Source organism: Muscardinus avellanarius (assembly GCF_963383645.1).
Source record: "Muscardinus avellanarius genome assembly, chromosome: 5".
Classification (NCBI taxonomy): domain Eukaryota; kingdom Metazoa; phylum Chordata; class Mammalia; order Rodentia; family Gliridae; genus Muscardinus; species Muscardinus avellanarius.
The window spans coordinates 128769221-128785560 of record NC_137790.1 but is presented as its reverse complement, the minus strand read 5'-3'; the positions used below and the strand labels follow the sequence as shown (position 1 = coordinate 128785560).

Sequence of the window (16340 nt, the reverse complement as noted above, 5' to 3'; positions counted from 1 at the left end):
ATTCTTAGTTAATACATATACACATCAAAAAGTATATGCACTTTTCCTCTCTCAGTAGTTCTTGTTTTTAAACTTGTCTTATTGTGTTTTATCATAAAATGCTTCATACTGTTTAGTCAAATTTACTATTCTTTGTTTTTAATTTATGTCTTTTTGGGGAAGATTATCCATACCAAGGGTATTAGCATATTTAACAATTATTTACTTTTTAGTACACTATAGTTTTGCCTTTTATGCTTAGTTATTTAAGTTGCTTGGGCATTAGCTTGACATATTAGGATATCTAATTTCCTTTCTTTTTTTTTTTTTTTTTAAGTTGAAAGCCAATTTGTCCATGTACTCCAAACCCAAAATGAAATGCCATTTTTTATGAAGTACAATGTCTAAATTTATTTATGGGCCCATTTCTGTATTTTGTGTTAGATTCCCTTGCTTGTTTCTGGGTAAGTATCACACTGTATTAGATGCTATTTCTATATCATATATTTTGGTATTTCGTACATAATCATTTTCTTTAGTTGTGTTCTACTAGATATTTGATGGATAGATTCAGTCACAGTTGTTGAATTTCAAGACCTTTTACAGAGTTTGCCTTGGGTGCATCAAATGGTACAAATGAGTAAATTCAGAAGTTATTGGTGCATCTTTGTATTCTCCAGGACCTCAAATAGCTTTTTGGGGTTTTAGTCCATTTTTCTATTGTAGCTCAGTTCTTGAATTATTTTATAGAAATTATGTTATTATTTAATTTTTAAAATTGGTGTTTAATTTGATTTTACAAAAATAGTGCAAAGGTAGTGTACAAAGCTTAAAAGAGACAAAAGTGGGAAGTTAAGTCATCTCTTGATTTTCAAGAGACAACCATTCTACTGGTTTCTTCTTCGGCCTGCCAAGACGCTTGCACAGTGGGCATCCTGTTCTGTGCTTTGTTGTTCTTTTTGTGTGTGTATGTGGTACTGGGGATGGAACCCAGGGGCATTCTACCTCTGAGCTACACTCCCAGCCCTGTTTTTTTAGTCTGTATTTTGAAACAGGGTCTCGCTGAGTTGCCAAGGTCCTCACTAAGTAGTTGAGGCTGTCTTCGAAGTGATCTTCCTGTCTCAGTCTCCTAAATGCTGGGATTACAAGCGTGTTCCATTCACCATGCCGGCTTTTATTGTTTTTATTTAATGCGGTATCTTTTTTTTTTTACTCGATTTATAGACCTGTAATCTTTATTTATTTTATTTTATTTTATTTTTCTGCTGAATCAAGTTTATTTATTTATTTATTTATTTTTTAAATTGGTGCACTGTATTCATACATCATAGAGGGATACAAACTTTTGTAGACATACATGCACACACCGCCCAGTCAGCCCCCACCCGATCCCCACCCCATTCTCTCCCCATCCCTCCCTCCCATGCTTGGCTTAGTGGTTGACATCTAGTATTATAGCAATTTATCCAAAATTAAAAATGATAATCTCTCATAACAGTTTCATTTGTCTGATACCAAGCTTTTGATGACTTAAAGATAACATTTCAATATTTCTTTTTACTTTCTTTCTTACCAGAGAATATTTTTTTCTATTTTTTTAGGTGAAACTATCATATATTTATATATTTATTTTTCAGAAAAAAATCTATCCTAATATGGAATATGGACTCTAGATACCCAAAACAATCTTGAAAAAGAACAAAGCTAGAAGATATATATTTTCTGATTTCAAACCATATAAAGCTACAATAATTGAAACAGTGTAATACTATTCTAAAGGCAGATATATAAACCATTGGAGTTAAATAAAAGCCTAGAGCTAAATTCTTCCCTATATTGTCAAGTTATTTTTGACAAGGTTTCCACGAAGATTTGGTGGTGGAAATAATAATCTTTTAACTAAATATTGTTGAAAAATAATAATTACATGGAAAAGAATAAAATTGGACCCTTACCTAATCCCATATACAAATATTAACTCAAAATGGATAAAAGACCTAAATATAAATCTTAAGACTATAAACTTTTAGGAGAAAATCTGGGTCATAAAACCTCACAACATTGAAATTGGCAGTGATTTCTTGGATATGATTTCAATGGCACAGGCAACAGAAGAGTATACAAACTCCCTAAAAAATAAAAAAAAGTATTGTATATCCAAAGACAATGTAAACAGAGTTAAAAGTTACTAATAGAATGGGATAAAATATTTCCAAATGTTATATCTGAAGGTATATTAATATTCTAACTAGAAATCCTAAAAATTAACAACAATAAAGGCAAACAATACAATTTAGAGATAGGTAAAAGACTAACATAAATAATGAATCTCCAAAGATAACCAATCTTAGTTGTCTGTTGGATGGAAAATCTTGTTTCTCTGGTTCTGGTGTGTGTTACCTATTTCTTCTTTGTAGTTAATCTCTTTGAGTATTTTCTCTAGTGCTGGTTTTGAAGACATAAATTCCTTCAGTTTCTGTTTGTCATGGAAGCTTCTTATTTCTCCATCTAATTTGACAGAAAGTTTTGCTGGGTAGGAAATTTTTGACTGGAAGTTGTTTTCTTTCAGAGTTTGGAATATGTTACTCCAAGCCCTTCTGGCTCTCATGACTTAGTTTGGGAAGTCTGGAGTGATTCTAATTGGTTTGCCTCTGAATGTCAGTTGGCCCTTTGTTTTTGTTGCCTTTAAGATTCTCTGCTTGGCTTCCACATTGGTCATTTTGACAATTATGTGGCGTGGGGATCCTCTTCTCCGATCCTGTCTAAAGGGAGTTCTATAAGTTTCCTGGACCTGTGTATCGACCTCTTGCTCTATGTCTGGAAAATTTTCTGCTATTACTTCCTTGAAGAGATTGTTGATCCCTTTGGTTTCACTTTCTTTTCCCTCCTCTATTCTAATTATTCTTAGGTTAGCTCTCTTAAAATGGGCCCATATTTCTTCAATATCAGATTCCTGCTGTCGGATATTTTTTTCTAGATTAGAAACTATGCGTTCATTTTTGGAATGATCATCTTCTAAGAGCGAGATTCTGTTCTCCATGTGGTCTAATCGGTTGTTTGTGCTTTGAATTGAGGCCTTTACTTCATTAATTGCATCCTTTATCTCTTTTTGGCTCTCTCTGAGTTCTTTTCGAAGCACCTCTATTATTTCTACAGTTATTTTCCTGATTTGATCTTCTAGAAATCTCTGATTTTCTGTTTTATCGGGTTCTGATGTTGTGGGGTTGTGGGCATTCATTGCTCCAGTGTTATTCCTCTTTCCCATGATTTCGGAAGTTTGTGCCTTCTCTTGGTTCTTCCCTTGGGTCACTATGACTTCACTTAAGGTGTTCTGGATCTCGAGTCTGTAGTATCTCAGACCCCACTACTCCTTTACTGGGTTGTATCACAGAGTCTCCGACCCAGAGAGTCGATAGAGGCTGCTTTAGACTGTGGGGGGTGCCAGGTTGCACATTCTCCAATGGTGTGATATCTCTGCCACTGCCACTCCTCCACTGGGTCAAGTCCCAGGGAGTACAGTACTGGGATTTCTCCTCTGTGGCCCGCAATTTGACTCACTGTTCTTGAGTACGCAGATGTAGCTGTAGTGGACTCGGTGAATTCGGTGCTGCTGCCGCCGGTGGCAATATGGCGCCGCTGCTACGCCCTCGGCCGTGAGGCTTGCTTATTTCTTCTTGGTTTTGAGTTCCACTCTGAATCCCTGCAGCATGTGCTGAGCTCAGCCACTGGGAGCTTTAGATGCTCTTTGCGCCAAGAAATCCCGCCTGGCTGTTCCACAGCGGCTCACCTTGGCTTGCTGTAGCCATCTGGTGAACTCGATGCTGCCGCTGGCAGTAAAGCGCTGCTGCCGCGTCCTCGGGCGTGAGGCCGGTGTATCTCCTCTGTGGCTCTGAGCTCTGTTCTCAGTCCGCTTTCTCTCTGGAGCCTGGTGATTTTTTTGTTTCTCTGGTGATGGTGTTTTCTGGCTATGAAAGGTGCTGATTTTGTGGTAATGGAGATTGGTTGTTAGCGGGGCTCTTAAGCCCCACTTTTCTCGGTCGCCATCTTCCCGGAAGTCTCCTAATGCGGTATCTTGAAAATATTCCACATCAGAACACATGATGGTGTTTTACAAAGTGAATGTGCCATGATCTATCTAACCAGGATGGCAACTCAGCTGTTTTAGTCAATACTTTTAGTCTATCCAGCTTTTTATTTATCTACAATAAAATTCTGCACATGAAATTGGTGCATTGAAGGATATTTTTCAGCTTTGACTTACGTGGTTAAGTTGTGAAGAAGCTTCTAGAAACTTCATGAAGCTTCTAGAAACTTCATGATGAATGAAGACCTTGGAAATACTCACCACTAGGCTTCAGACTTGCATAAATATGCCCAGGCTTCCTGGGGGACAAGGAGAAGCTTTAACTGGCCCCCGACAGTGAGTAAAACGTGTGTGTGAGTGTGTGTGCATGTGTGAGCATACAGCTGCACACCCATGAATGTATGTGAGATGTACATAGGGCAGGAAGTCCAAGGAAGTGTCAGTTAATTAATTAGAGCCCCATTTAAAGCTCTAATAATGAATATTAGTGGTTTGAATAAAGCTCCCGTGCCTTTATTATTCATTAGAAACTAGCAGTAAATAACAGGTTTGGATTTCACAGTTCCGAGGCTTCTAATCAAAGCATAGAGCATTTCTTGAGATCACAAATTATTATCCTTCACAACAGGAGCATAATGGGGATTTGGTTCTATGAATTGCTAAGCGGAATGCTAGCCTTTGATAGGCTCTTGGACTGATTGAGAGGGAGGAAGTCTGGGACCACATCTGGAGGCTGCAACACTGTCTCGTAGGTTGGGTGACGTCATGCTATGGGTATACAATATCCCCTAGAAAAGCTCACGTGTTGGAAATGTGTCGATGCTCAGAGGTGAAAGAAATGAATCATGAAGCCAGCCTCTAAGCTCATCAGTGGGTGAATCCATTTGGTGGGCTAATGATTTGGAACTACTGGGTGATAACAGTAGGCAGGTAGGGCATGATTGGAGAAGGTAGGTTGCTACAGGACATGGCCTTGTACTATCTCTGTTCCTGGTCCAGTCATCTCCCTCTCTGCTCTGTCTGCCATGAGCTGAGCAACTTCCTCTGCTATACCCAGCTGTCATGGTGCTTCTGCCTTGGAGCTGGCCAGCCATGGACTGACCCTCCGAACCCATGAGCCAAATAAACCCTTCCTCCGTTAATTTGTTCTTGTTGGGTGTTTTGGTCACAGAGATAGAAAAAGCCAACTAAAACAGGTGGGGCACGATTTCCTTAAGCCTGTAGTATGTTATCATACCTGTCTGGAGTCAGCCTGAGTGAGCAGTACCCCAACCCCCTTGCTAGCATCGATTCCTGATGTTCATCCAGAGAGGTTTTCTTTCTAAGCAGGAAGGCTTGCCTGGGAGGCAGAAGCATGTTTGCTGTGTCCTCTTGTGAGTGGGTGCTAGTGTAAGGCCGTGTAGCCCCCTCCTCACCTTAACTCATTTCTGTTTCATGGGTCATCTCTCTTTCCCTTCCTTTACCCCACTTCTGTTCCCCACTATTGTTTGCCTTTATTTTGGGGGGTATCTCTTTTGCTGTTGTGTCTTTGTTCATACAAAGCAAACATCAAGCGATCTTTTTTCTTTGATATGATGGGTATGGAAATAAGGCACATCCTTATCTTCTGGTTTCTCTTTTTCCTCCCTTAGGGTCTCCTTTGTCTCTTCTTGTAGCTCTTCACAAATTCTGGTCTCCTTCAGTGGGAAAGGAGGAGGCTGTGCCCCTCTGCTTGATTTGGTTTCCCTTCTCTAGGACATCCTCCTAGCCCAATACTGCTTTTTCTTTATTTCTCCAATGACGTGTGCCAGACCCTCTGACTGTTCCTGGACCCCAGGGCCCCCCCTTGCATCTCCATTATGTTCAGTCTTCCAGTCCCTGCTTCCCCCAGCACTCTGAGTACAAAAGCTTAGCACTGTCAATGAGCCTGAGCTGAGAAGATGCCTTTAAATAAAGCATTAGGTGATATGATTATACTTTATAACAAAATTTTATTAGGATTAAGTCAAATTAGAAAACCTCATGCTGCCCCACCTGCTGTATTTACCTGGAATGACAAAATTATACTTGGTTGTGTATAAAACAACGTGTGCCCCAGGTTCTACTACTTGGAAAGCAAAAAAAAAAAAAAAAAAAATCAATCTGCATAGCCGTGCGCCCGACACTACCACCGGTCATGTTTAAGGCCCACCACGTGGTCAGCAAAGCACACGTTAGCTTTAAACCTTAGGTCCCAGGAAGATGCCATTTCTACCTTCCTCAAAAGCAGACCCGTCATAGCCTGGGTACCTGAGACTGGAGGCTGCTCTTTGGAGCTTAATATTGACATCTGTGTTTCAAGAGAAGCTAGGTTTGAGGTATCTTATGGCTTCAAAGGCACAGGTCATGCAGCTGAATTAAAAAGCTACTGTGTAGATCTCTGGAATGTGGCCATGAGCCATACCTCGTACGGGGGAGTCCCGGGACCTGTCCTGGCCTCTCAGTATGACCTACGTCATCAGCTCTGCTCCCGTTGCCTGCTCTTCCACTGCTCCGCAGCGCTGGTGCTGAGACAGGGCAGGTCTGGGGATGGCCGGGGCTTTTGCTCAGTCTCTGTCACGCACCAAGCAGCATGTGGCTGCGGGATCTTATTACCCAGCAGACAGAGGGGACCTGCCGCAGAGCCATGAAGTGGCACCAGTGCGAGCCAGGGTCGAAGGCTCGTTCTTCAGGTGAAGCGCGGTATGTGGAAAAGAAGCCATCTTTCCCAGGAAGGGGCCCTCCTGCCATTGCCAGGAGGTAGCACTACCTCTGGCCTAGGCGCACCCAGCTGGAAGCAGCCTTGGAGAAGCAGCGTGAGGATGAGGCCAGCAAGAACAGTAGGTCCCCTGACTGCGGGGGGTTCTGCGAGGCCATCAGCAAGGGTGCTGATGACACTCATCTGGGCTTTGCAGATAATAACCCTGGGGTCACTAGAACAAGCGGGAGGTGAGCTCTCACACCATAAACCTCATCACATAAGCAACGACTGGACATTCCCTTTAGCTTAGGCACAAAGTGTTTACTCTCAGAAGCTCATATATGTGTGTGTGTGTGTGTGTGTGTGTGTGTGTGTGTGTGTGTACATATATATGTATTTTTTTTTGTACTGGGTGTTGAACCCAGGGGCATTCTAGCCCTTTTTAAATTTTATTTTCATTTTGAAACAGGGTCTTGCTAAGTTGTTGAGGGTCTCTTTAAGTTGCTGAGTCTGGCCTCAAACCTGCGATTCTCCAGTCTCAGCTTCACAAGTACTGAGATTACAGGCGGGCACGACCACATTGGCTTCTTTGTTATCTTTTAAATTCTCCCTAATGAAGAGAATAAAATCCAGAGTTCAAGTGAAGGGCCTGGAGGACAGAAGGCCCCTGCTGACTCGGCCCACTCTGCTTCTCCCCGCCCATCCCGCCCCATCCCTACCCAGCCAGCAATAAACACGGCTGCTGACAAACAAATTCTGTTGCATAATATAGTGGGCTGATAAATAAATTCTCCTTGCCGTAGGCACCAGAGGATACAGGAGACAAGGCTCCGGTTTTCTCCAATTTATAATCTTAATACACTTTCCAGCCTCTCCCCGACACTGCCCCATCAGCTTGGCTGGTATTCCTCAGGGAGACTCGCCTTCCTGGTGGTCACATCATCAGTCTTCCTGCCAATCAGTTCATCTGGGATTGACCCGGGGCCTGCTCAAGCTTGAGTTCGTAACCTCCCAGGCCGAGGTCTCCCTCGTAAATGTTTTCCTTGCTTGGAGTCTGGGGTGACACTGCTTTCTGGTCCAGACCCGGCTTTGACGGAGGGCTGCAGGATGTTGGGCTTCGCTCCTGGAAATGCATGGCCAGCTCATCCTGGTTCACGATACATTCTGCATCGTCCTCTTTTAGCTGTTCCTGAGTTTAGAAGGACAAAGAGAGAGAGAGAGGGAGGGAGAGGGAGAGGGAGAGGGAGAGAGAGAGGAGAGGAGAGAGGGGAGAGAGGAGAGAGAGAAGGGAGAGGGGAGAGAGAGGAGAGAGAGAAAAGAGGAGGAGGAGAAAGACAGAAAGCGAAAGAGAAAGAGAGAGGGAGAGAGAGAGGGAGAGGGAGAGAGGGAGAGAGGGAGAGGGAGAGAAAAGGAGAGGAGGGGAGAGAGGAGAGAGAGAGGGAGAGGAGGAGGAGAAAGAAAAAGAAAGAGAAAGAGAGGGGAGAGAGAGGAGAGGAGAGAGAGGAGAGAGGAGAGGGAGGAGAGGGGAGAGAGTAGAAGAGAGAGAGGAGAGAAGTGAGAGAGAGAGAGAGAGAGGAGAGAGGAGAGAGGGGAGAGAGAGAAGGGAGAGGGGAGAGAGAGGAGAGAGAAAAGAGGAGGAGGAGGAGAAAGAAAGAGAAAGAGAAAGAGAGAGGGGAGAGAGAGGAGAGGAGAGAGAGGAGAGAGGAGAGGGAGAAGAGGGGGGAGAGTAGAAGAGAGAGAGGAGAGAGAAAAGAGGAGGAGGAGACAGAGAGAAAGAGAAAAAGAAGAGAGGGAAGAGAGAGGAGGAGAGGAGAAAGAGAGAGGAGAGGAGGGAGGGAGGGAGGGAGGGAGAGAGAGAGAGAGAGAGAGAGAGAGAGAGAGAGAGAGAGAGAGAGAGAGAGATCATTTCATCATGAAGACAGAAGATAGGAGCAATCCTACAGTGTCAGAAAATAGAATGTTCTTCTCCCTTTTCTGAACTGCCCCACCTCGCCTGGGCTGGTCTCTGGCGTGGGTGTGGCATAGCATTTCTGCAAGTCAACACTGAAAACTTGGCTCCCCACAGGACTGCCAGGGCTCTCCAGGCCCCAGGCGAGAATTGTTAGAGAGCACAAGCCAATTAAGCGCCTCCTGGGTGCTTGGGGGAGTGCAAATGGAATCCATGGCTGCTTCCTCTGCTGGTACCCAGTGCGGTGGAGAGGAGTCAGGTCCTGTGACCTCGGAGTAGGGAGGGAGTCTCAGTTTGGCTTTGTAATGCACCTGCCTCTTGCGAAATACTCCAAACACAGTGTTTATTGTGTTTTACCTTAATGGGTGTCTTTTCAGCTCATTTTGGGGGATGAGGTTCATAAAGCTAAGAATGGTCAGAAATCACCGTAGCAGCTGGGGTCAGAAAGGAACCAGATCTGGCCAATATGGTCTTTTCCTAGAGGTTTCCATGAAGGGAAGACTTGAGGTCTCAGCTCCACTTCCTTCGCTTTTGGGAAGGGCACCTTAAATTACTCATGGAAGGAGTGCTGGCTCCGTGAGTGAGCCCAGTGCTTCCCAACCGTAGCGGGCTCCATGAGCACATGGAGGTCCTATTAAAACACAGATCGCAGGGCCCCCGACCCCAAGTTTCTGATAGGATTCCCAAGAATGTTGTTTTTTTTTTTTTCCTTAGTAAGTTCCTAAGTAATGCTGAGGCTGCTTGTTTGGAGACCATGCTTGAGAAACTGCCTCCGGCTGCTGTACCCCGAATATATCTGAGATGTGATTGTCTACATCTCTGCAAGGGGCTGGCCAGCTGGACAAGCTCTAAGGGTACTTTGAATTCAGACTCTAAGCTTTTCCAGTTCCCTGACACCCTGATTTGCTGGTAATCCTTCTAATTGCTTCTCAGCACTTTTTTTCCCTCCCCACTCCCTTGAGCTATAAAGCACAGGCCTAATAATCCAAACCTCAAAACACAGCAGTTTGTGGGGACACATTACTTTCTTATACATTTTTGAAGTTCATTTTATGGTGAAAAAATATTGGTAACAATGAAATAAGTGCATTTTTTTTTAAAAGAATAAGCCAAGCTCAGCAACAACTGGAAAGAGAAGAGAAATACTTCTTGGCACAGTGAATTAAAAAAAAAAAAAAGCTTCCTCCTCGAGCTGGGGAGTAACTGTGGAGGTTCCTGGGACCATTTATATTCACCAAGCTGGTCCCATGTGGGATATATACTCACCCCATAGGCCTGCGGGCTGGTGAGCAGCCTGGAAATTGGACCACACCATTCAGGGAGTGTTGTGGTCAGCGGAGGACCGGAGTGGGTTAAAAGTGGCTTCAGGTATCTGGGAAGCCTGTTAAGGAACACTTGTCAAAAGCGAGTTAGGGTTTCGTTTCTCACACAGCACAAACCTTTGCATGCTGGCAAAGAGACAGTTATGTTCACCTTTTTATCTCCTACTCCCTCATTTACAAAGTAATTTGGCCTGCAGCCATTGCTGTTTATAATCTTTGCTTTGTACACTTTACCAGCTCTCCCAATGGCCTTAATCACAGAGAAATGGTGAATGGTCCATGCCACATCAGAGAGAGGTGCAAATGTCCCTCTCCCCCCAACGCTCCCCCGGTCCTTGTCTCATCTGCTTAGAGAATGCATTCTTAAGAATTACCTCCAATGATAGCATACTAGATTGTGTTTTCTTAAAATTGCAATACATACACACATACGCGCGCCCAGCTTCAGCCACCAGTCATTTTCACAAAGAAGTAAGCGGTATTTCATAAAACGTTCAGTAATCCTAGGGCTGGGGAATGAACACAGATTCTTGACCAAGATGCTTTATGTTCACTCTTCCATCCTGTCAGTTTATACTTCACAGATCAATGCATTTTATACAAAATTATGTAAATAAGCGAGTACCAGTTTTATGCTATTGTCTAGCACCTGTCTTTCTCATCTTTTCATCCCCAAATACTCTATCCAGTTAAAAAAAAAAAGAACCCTGTTCATCTAAAGCCATTACATTTCCCTCCAATCTATCAATAATAAAATCCCAGCCGAGCATGGTGGCGCACACTTGTAATCCCAGCATGTGGGAGGCTGAGACCGAGGATCACGGTTGGCGGACAGCCTCAGCTACTTAGTGAGGCCCTCTGCAAATCAGTGAGACCGGTTTCAAAATAAAGAATAAAAAATAGGGCAGGGGGTATAGCTCAGAGGTCGAGTGACCCTGGGTTCCACCCCCAGACCCGCAAAAAAAAAAAAAAAAAAAGAAATCCCCAGAAGCGGCCTTAGGTTGCTTTATTATTATTAATTTTTGCATAAAGAAAAGCAGTAGAATTATTTTACCCTTTCATCAGAAATGACTTTTTTTTTTGAAGTACTGGGGATGGAACCCAGGGGCATTCTCCCTCCGAGCTACACCCCCAGCCTCGTTTTTTATTCTTTATTTTGAAACAGGGTCTCACTGAGTTGAAAGGACCTCGCTAAGTAGCTGAGGCTGTTCGCAAACCTGGATACTCCTGTCAGCCTCCCAAAAGCTGGGATTACAAGCATGCGCCAACACGCCTGGCTCAGAAATGACTTTTGAGCTTGTATTATTTACTCTGCTAGAAAATATTTCATCTTGTCAACTTTCCGAAAAGTTACAATAAAAAAAAGAGAAGGGGGGGAAATGAAAAGCAATTAAGGTGGGTTGGTTGTGAAGATCTGCAGGCTTCCAGGGCGTGAGGAGGTCTTAGTGATGACTGGAGGACGGCACCTTGTCAGTCCTGAGATGCCCGGCCCATGTGGGCGCAGAGGGGACCCGGGAGCCGGTGGTCTCTGGTTATGAACCATTACACACCAAAGCGGTAGCAGAGCAAGAGACGCCCATGAGCATCCCCTAGGTACCACGTGAAGTCAGTGACTGAGAGATGCAGAAGAGATTTTGCAATTCCAGCCGCAAATGGGAAATCTGACTCCTGCCTTCGGATGGGCAGCCGCGGAGCTCAAAGACCAGGGCGGGAGGGAATCAAAGTTCAGAGACTGACATTTGCTGTAACATCGTGTAAATAGACCCACAAATCTTAAAGGCCCTTGATGATCTCCCATTAATTTTCATTAGAGTTTTTGTTCCTTCATTTTATGGATGAAGGAACCGAGGCCTGGAGATATTATAGTTTTAAATAATCCAAAGACTCCCTTTGCTATTTTGAATCTACAATCATTGCCCAGAGAAGAAGATAATTTATCAGGGCAGAACCGTGAGACCAGCTGGCTCTGTGCTCCGCGAAGCACGCAGAGCTCACCCGTGTCGGCAAGATGGGGACCCTCTTAAGCTGGGGCTCCTGGGGACACGTGATTTTTCTAGGGTTGATGGAACTCACACATCAATGAAAATGTTTTTTGTAGGGAGGGGAGGCAGACAAGATATATGTACAATCAAAGCCCAGCCCACTTTATTTCCACTTTTAGGAAAAATTAATTGCAAATATGCAACTTTTTTTCTTTTTTGAGGTACTGGGGATGGAAGCTAGGGGCATTCTACCTCCTCGCTACATGCCCACCCCTATTATTTTTTATCCTTTATTTTGAAACAGGGTCTCACTGAGTTGCAGAGGGCCTCACTAAGCAGCTGAGGCTGTCCGCGAACCGCGATCCTCCTGTCTCAGCCTCCCGAATGCTGGGATTACGAGCGTGCGCCACCACACCTGGCTAATATGCGACATTTTAAAAGAAGTCATTTGAAAATAAAAATGAGGTTTGTCAAGGTTCTAAGAGCTGGAAAAAAGCCTGGACGACTTCCACTGAGCTTCTCGGTATTCTGAAATAATAAAAACGCCCAAATGTTAGAATAATGTTACACAAGCAAAATGCAAATTTAGGATTGTGTAATGAACATTTTCTTCTTTTAATCCCAATGGGGCATCTCTTTAAATTATGCATAATGCTATTGGAGCTAACACTTAAAGGCTAAATTTGTAGCTTTCTGTGAATAGGCAGGCTGGATCAAATGGGGCATTTGGCTCCCTCTGGACAGGCTCTGGGATTTTGACTCAGAAGACCTGACAGTAAATGCCAGTTCTGCTACTTTGCTGACCACAGGACCCGTGGTCTAGCTATTTACTCTTCCATGCCTTAAGTTTTATTGTGAATATTAACTGAAATAACACATGGGAGGTGATGTTAAGCTTTGACGTGCCATTCAGATGTTACTTGATTTTTACACTTTCATTGGTGCAGCGTAATTATACTTCATGGTGAGGGTCAAAGTCACGCACACCAACACACACACGGGTTTCGGTGTGTTTCCCTTCAGGTCCTACCTCCTACCCACCTTCCTCCATGAATAAAAGTGAGACTGGTAGACATACCTTCATGGCCATGTTTATAGCCAAATTATGAAATCAACTATAGGTGATTCAACAAATTCACTCTAGCCAAATTAGGAAATCAACCTAGGTGTTTGTCAGCAGACGAATGATGAACAAAAATGTGGTAATATGCACACGACATAATTTTATTCAGCCATAAACAATCACTAAACTCATGTCATTTGTGGGAAAAATGGATGGAACGAGAGAATATTATGCTGAGATCAGCCAATCTCAGAAGAAGCAAGGGTCAAATGTTTTCTCTCCTGTGTGAAAACCAGAGAGAAAAATGGGAAACAAAAGGGGCTTTTGATATTTTTTAAAGTCTATTTTCTGAGCAATGCTTTCTGGAGAAACTGGTGTCCCAAACACTGTTCAAATAACGGGGCAGAGATACCAGCTCGGTGTTCTGGACATTTGGTGTAACATTGGGATTCCCAGCTGTTAAGTGGGAGGAAAATTTGAGCAATTCCTACAATCCAAACAGCTATTTTAGTTAAAATTTATTGTATGGGGGGGGTTTAGCATGAAGTGGTTGGTGGTGGAATCTGCTGATATAAGAAGAGTCTCTTGGGAAGCACATGCTGTCGGGCTGTTCTGGTATCTCAGCATCTGTGAGTCAAAGGAATGAGACCCTGTGTGGCCAGACATGGGGCGTGAGCAGCACCGACCACAGTCACAGAGGACGGGACAGAGCTTAGGCTCCCAGCACCTCGGTTCACCCGCTTGCCATATATGATGGGATCAGTGGCTGCCTCTTGAATTTCTGGGAAATATTCCGACGTGGTATGAGTGATGGAAGTTGATTCCAAGTAACTTCCAGAGAGGAACAAATAAAGGGCATGTTAGAGCCAACGAATGAGGTCTCTCCAAGGAGTAAACATTTAAGAAAGGTCAAACTAAAGATGGACCACTTGGGTCTGAGGTATAGACAAAGGGGACTCCAAAGAGGATGTAATGCCATAAAATAAGGTGCTTACAAATGACCTCTGGGCTACATTTACTCAGTCAACTGTGTCATTCATGAATCGGTGGCTTGGAAGTTCATTCATCTACTTACATATTTTAGTTTTAGTTCTATGTGCAAATTAGGGAGGGGCAGAAACGAGGCACCCACACGAGGAAAGTAATGCTCACGACCCTGTCTCCAGCCTGCGGTCTCCTTGACAGCAGGACAATCCCTTCTCCTGGAGAGAGTGCGTGACACATTTTAGATGCTCAAGAAATAGTTGTTGAACCCGTGAAGGCAGTAGGATTAGAAAGAGAACATAAATTGCCCAATGGAGCCCAGCCCAATGAGTGTAAGAAAGAGCTGGGCTTGAGACCAGACACTCCTCCAGCTCATCCATCTGTCTTCCTCCTGACATCAGGACACGGCGAAACCGGACTTGCCTAATGGGATAACTGATTTGGAGTCAGGGAACCAGTGACTTCCTGTGTTCTCCTTGCTACGCAATGTCTGAAAAGTAGCTTGATCACCAGGGTTACCTGAATTATTAAAGACTAAGAAAAATCTTTTGATCTATAAAAAACCCAGCTTCAGATTTTGCAGAATGCGTTCTTTTTCTCATCAGGTTTTAGTATATGTTTGGGGAGAGCAAGATTCCCCATTGGGTATTTTGGGGATGGCTAGTTTTGCGTCTCTAATAAGCTAGAAATACATTGAGACAAACTGTTAAGCTCTTGGGGGAAAAAGCAATGACTTTTCTCATCTTTTAAAGGGCAGGAGTTTGGGAATAGCAGTTTGGTTCGGGAGTGAGTAAAAGCTGGAACTCAACCCAGAATTTAAATGCGTGAAATAGAAAAGACAATTATCAAATGCATTTTCTGCTTTGGCCTGTGCTTTCAGCAGGGCCAGAGCTAAATTTAGTGCCGAACTGCACCAACATTCAAAATACCTGGGAACACTGATTGCTCTCTCTCTCATTGGTTGTCCTAGTTTGGGACATTTCACATCATCATGTTCAGTTCATTGTAAACATGGGATGCATGGCTGGCTCATGCCTGTGTTTCATGTAGAGTGCATTTGCATAGGTCACTGAGAAGGGAAATCCCTAAGCGAAGTCCAGCTCTCCCAGTGAACTCCTGCCCCTTCCAGGAAACTAAACCCCATTGCGCCCCCTAAATGGACCCCATTTTTTGTTCCTCCCCCATTGATATGCTGAACGAAGCCATAACCCCAAATGTGATGTTATTTAGAGTTGGGGCCTTTGGGAGGCAATTTGAATTTGATAAGATCATGAGGGTGGGACCCTCATAATGGGATTAAGCACCTTTATAAAAAGAGATACCAAAGAGCTCCCTCTCTTTCTTCACCTCACACAAAGAAGAGGAGAGGACACAGCATACAGGCTGCCATTTGCAAGACAGGACGAGAGCCCTTACTTAACCCTGACTAGGTTTTTACCCTATCCTCAGGCATCCAGTCTTTAGTGCTGTGAGAAAACAACCTTTTAGTCATTTAAGCCACCCAGTCTGTGGTATTTTGTTACAGCAGCCCAATAGGACCAAGATATCCCTTCTCTTTCTAAAATCACTGCTTGGAAAACGCCGTGAGCTGTGTTCTAGCTTGGTTTTCCCCTAAGCTTATCTCATAGTGAAAATCATCTAGAACATCTGTTAAAAGTTCAGATTTCAAAGATCTGCCCTGCAGATGCTGACTCAGTAGGTTTGGAAAGTGGGCTGGGAATCTGTATTATTATTATTTTTTCAGTACTAGGGATGGAACCCAAGGGCTTTCTACCTCTAGGCTACTATACTCCTAGACCTATTTTATATTTTATTTGAAAACAGTCTCATTAGGTTTCTGAGAGCCTCACTAAGTAGCCGAGACTGGCTTCAAACCTGTACGATCCTCCTGTTTCAACTTCTCAAGTACTGGGATTACAAGCATGCGCCACCACGCCTGCCTCCGGACCCTGTATTTTTAACAAGCATCCCAGGTAACCAATGATTGAGTGAATCTGGAACACAGCGGTCTCCCTCTGGAGTATTACTTTTTATATAAGATTCATACCTTACACAACAAGACAAAAGATTATGGTCTTTTATGTCCATAAAGTAATGATTCTTAGGGTAAAGATGGGTATAAGGAAAGCTCACTGGGCCCTGAACCCAGACTCAGTAATGACCTCTACCAATTGTTCCGTACCTATGAGACAAGAACAGGGACAGGTAATTGGCTGAAGGAAATGAATACTTGGTGTTACACCTGGAAGTGGATTCATGGGGCACCGTGTCTCAGCTTGT

At 43.7% G+C, this 16340-nt stretch overlaps 1 protein-coding gene across 1 annotated transcript in view; it reads right to left on the bottom strand.

The window, feature by feature from the left end:
* Positions 1–7719: 7719 nt before the first annotated feature.
* SLC9A9 (solute carrier family 9 member A9) overlaps positions 7720–16340 on the bottom strand; it is a gene marked incomplete at both ends in the record, with an annotated part of 603254 nt that continues 594633 nt past the window's right edge. Inside the window, 2 exons of the mRNA XM_080695867.1 lie at positions 7720–7950; positions 9976–10081. Coding sequence (XP_080551993.1) covers positions 7720–7950; positions 9976–10081 — 337 coding nt within the window. The remainder of the gene's footprint in view (positions 7951–9975; positions 10082–16340) is intronic.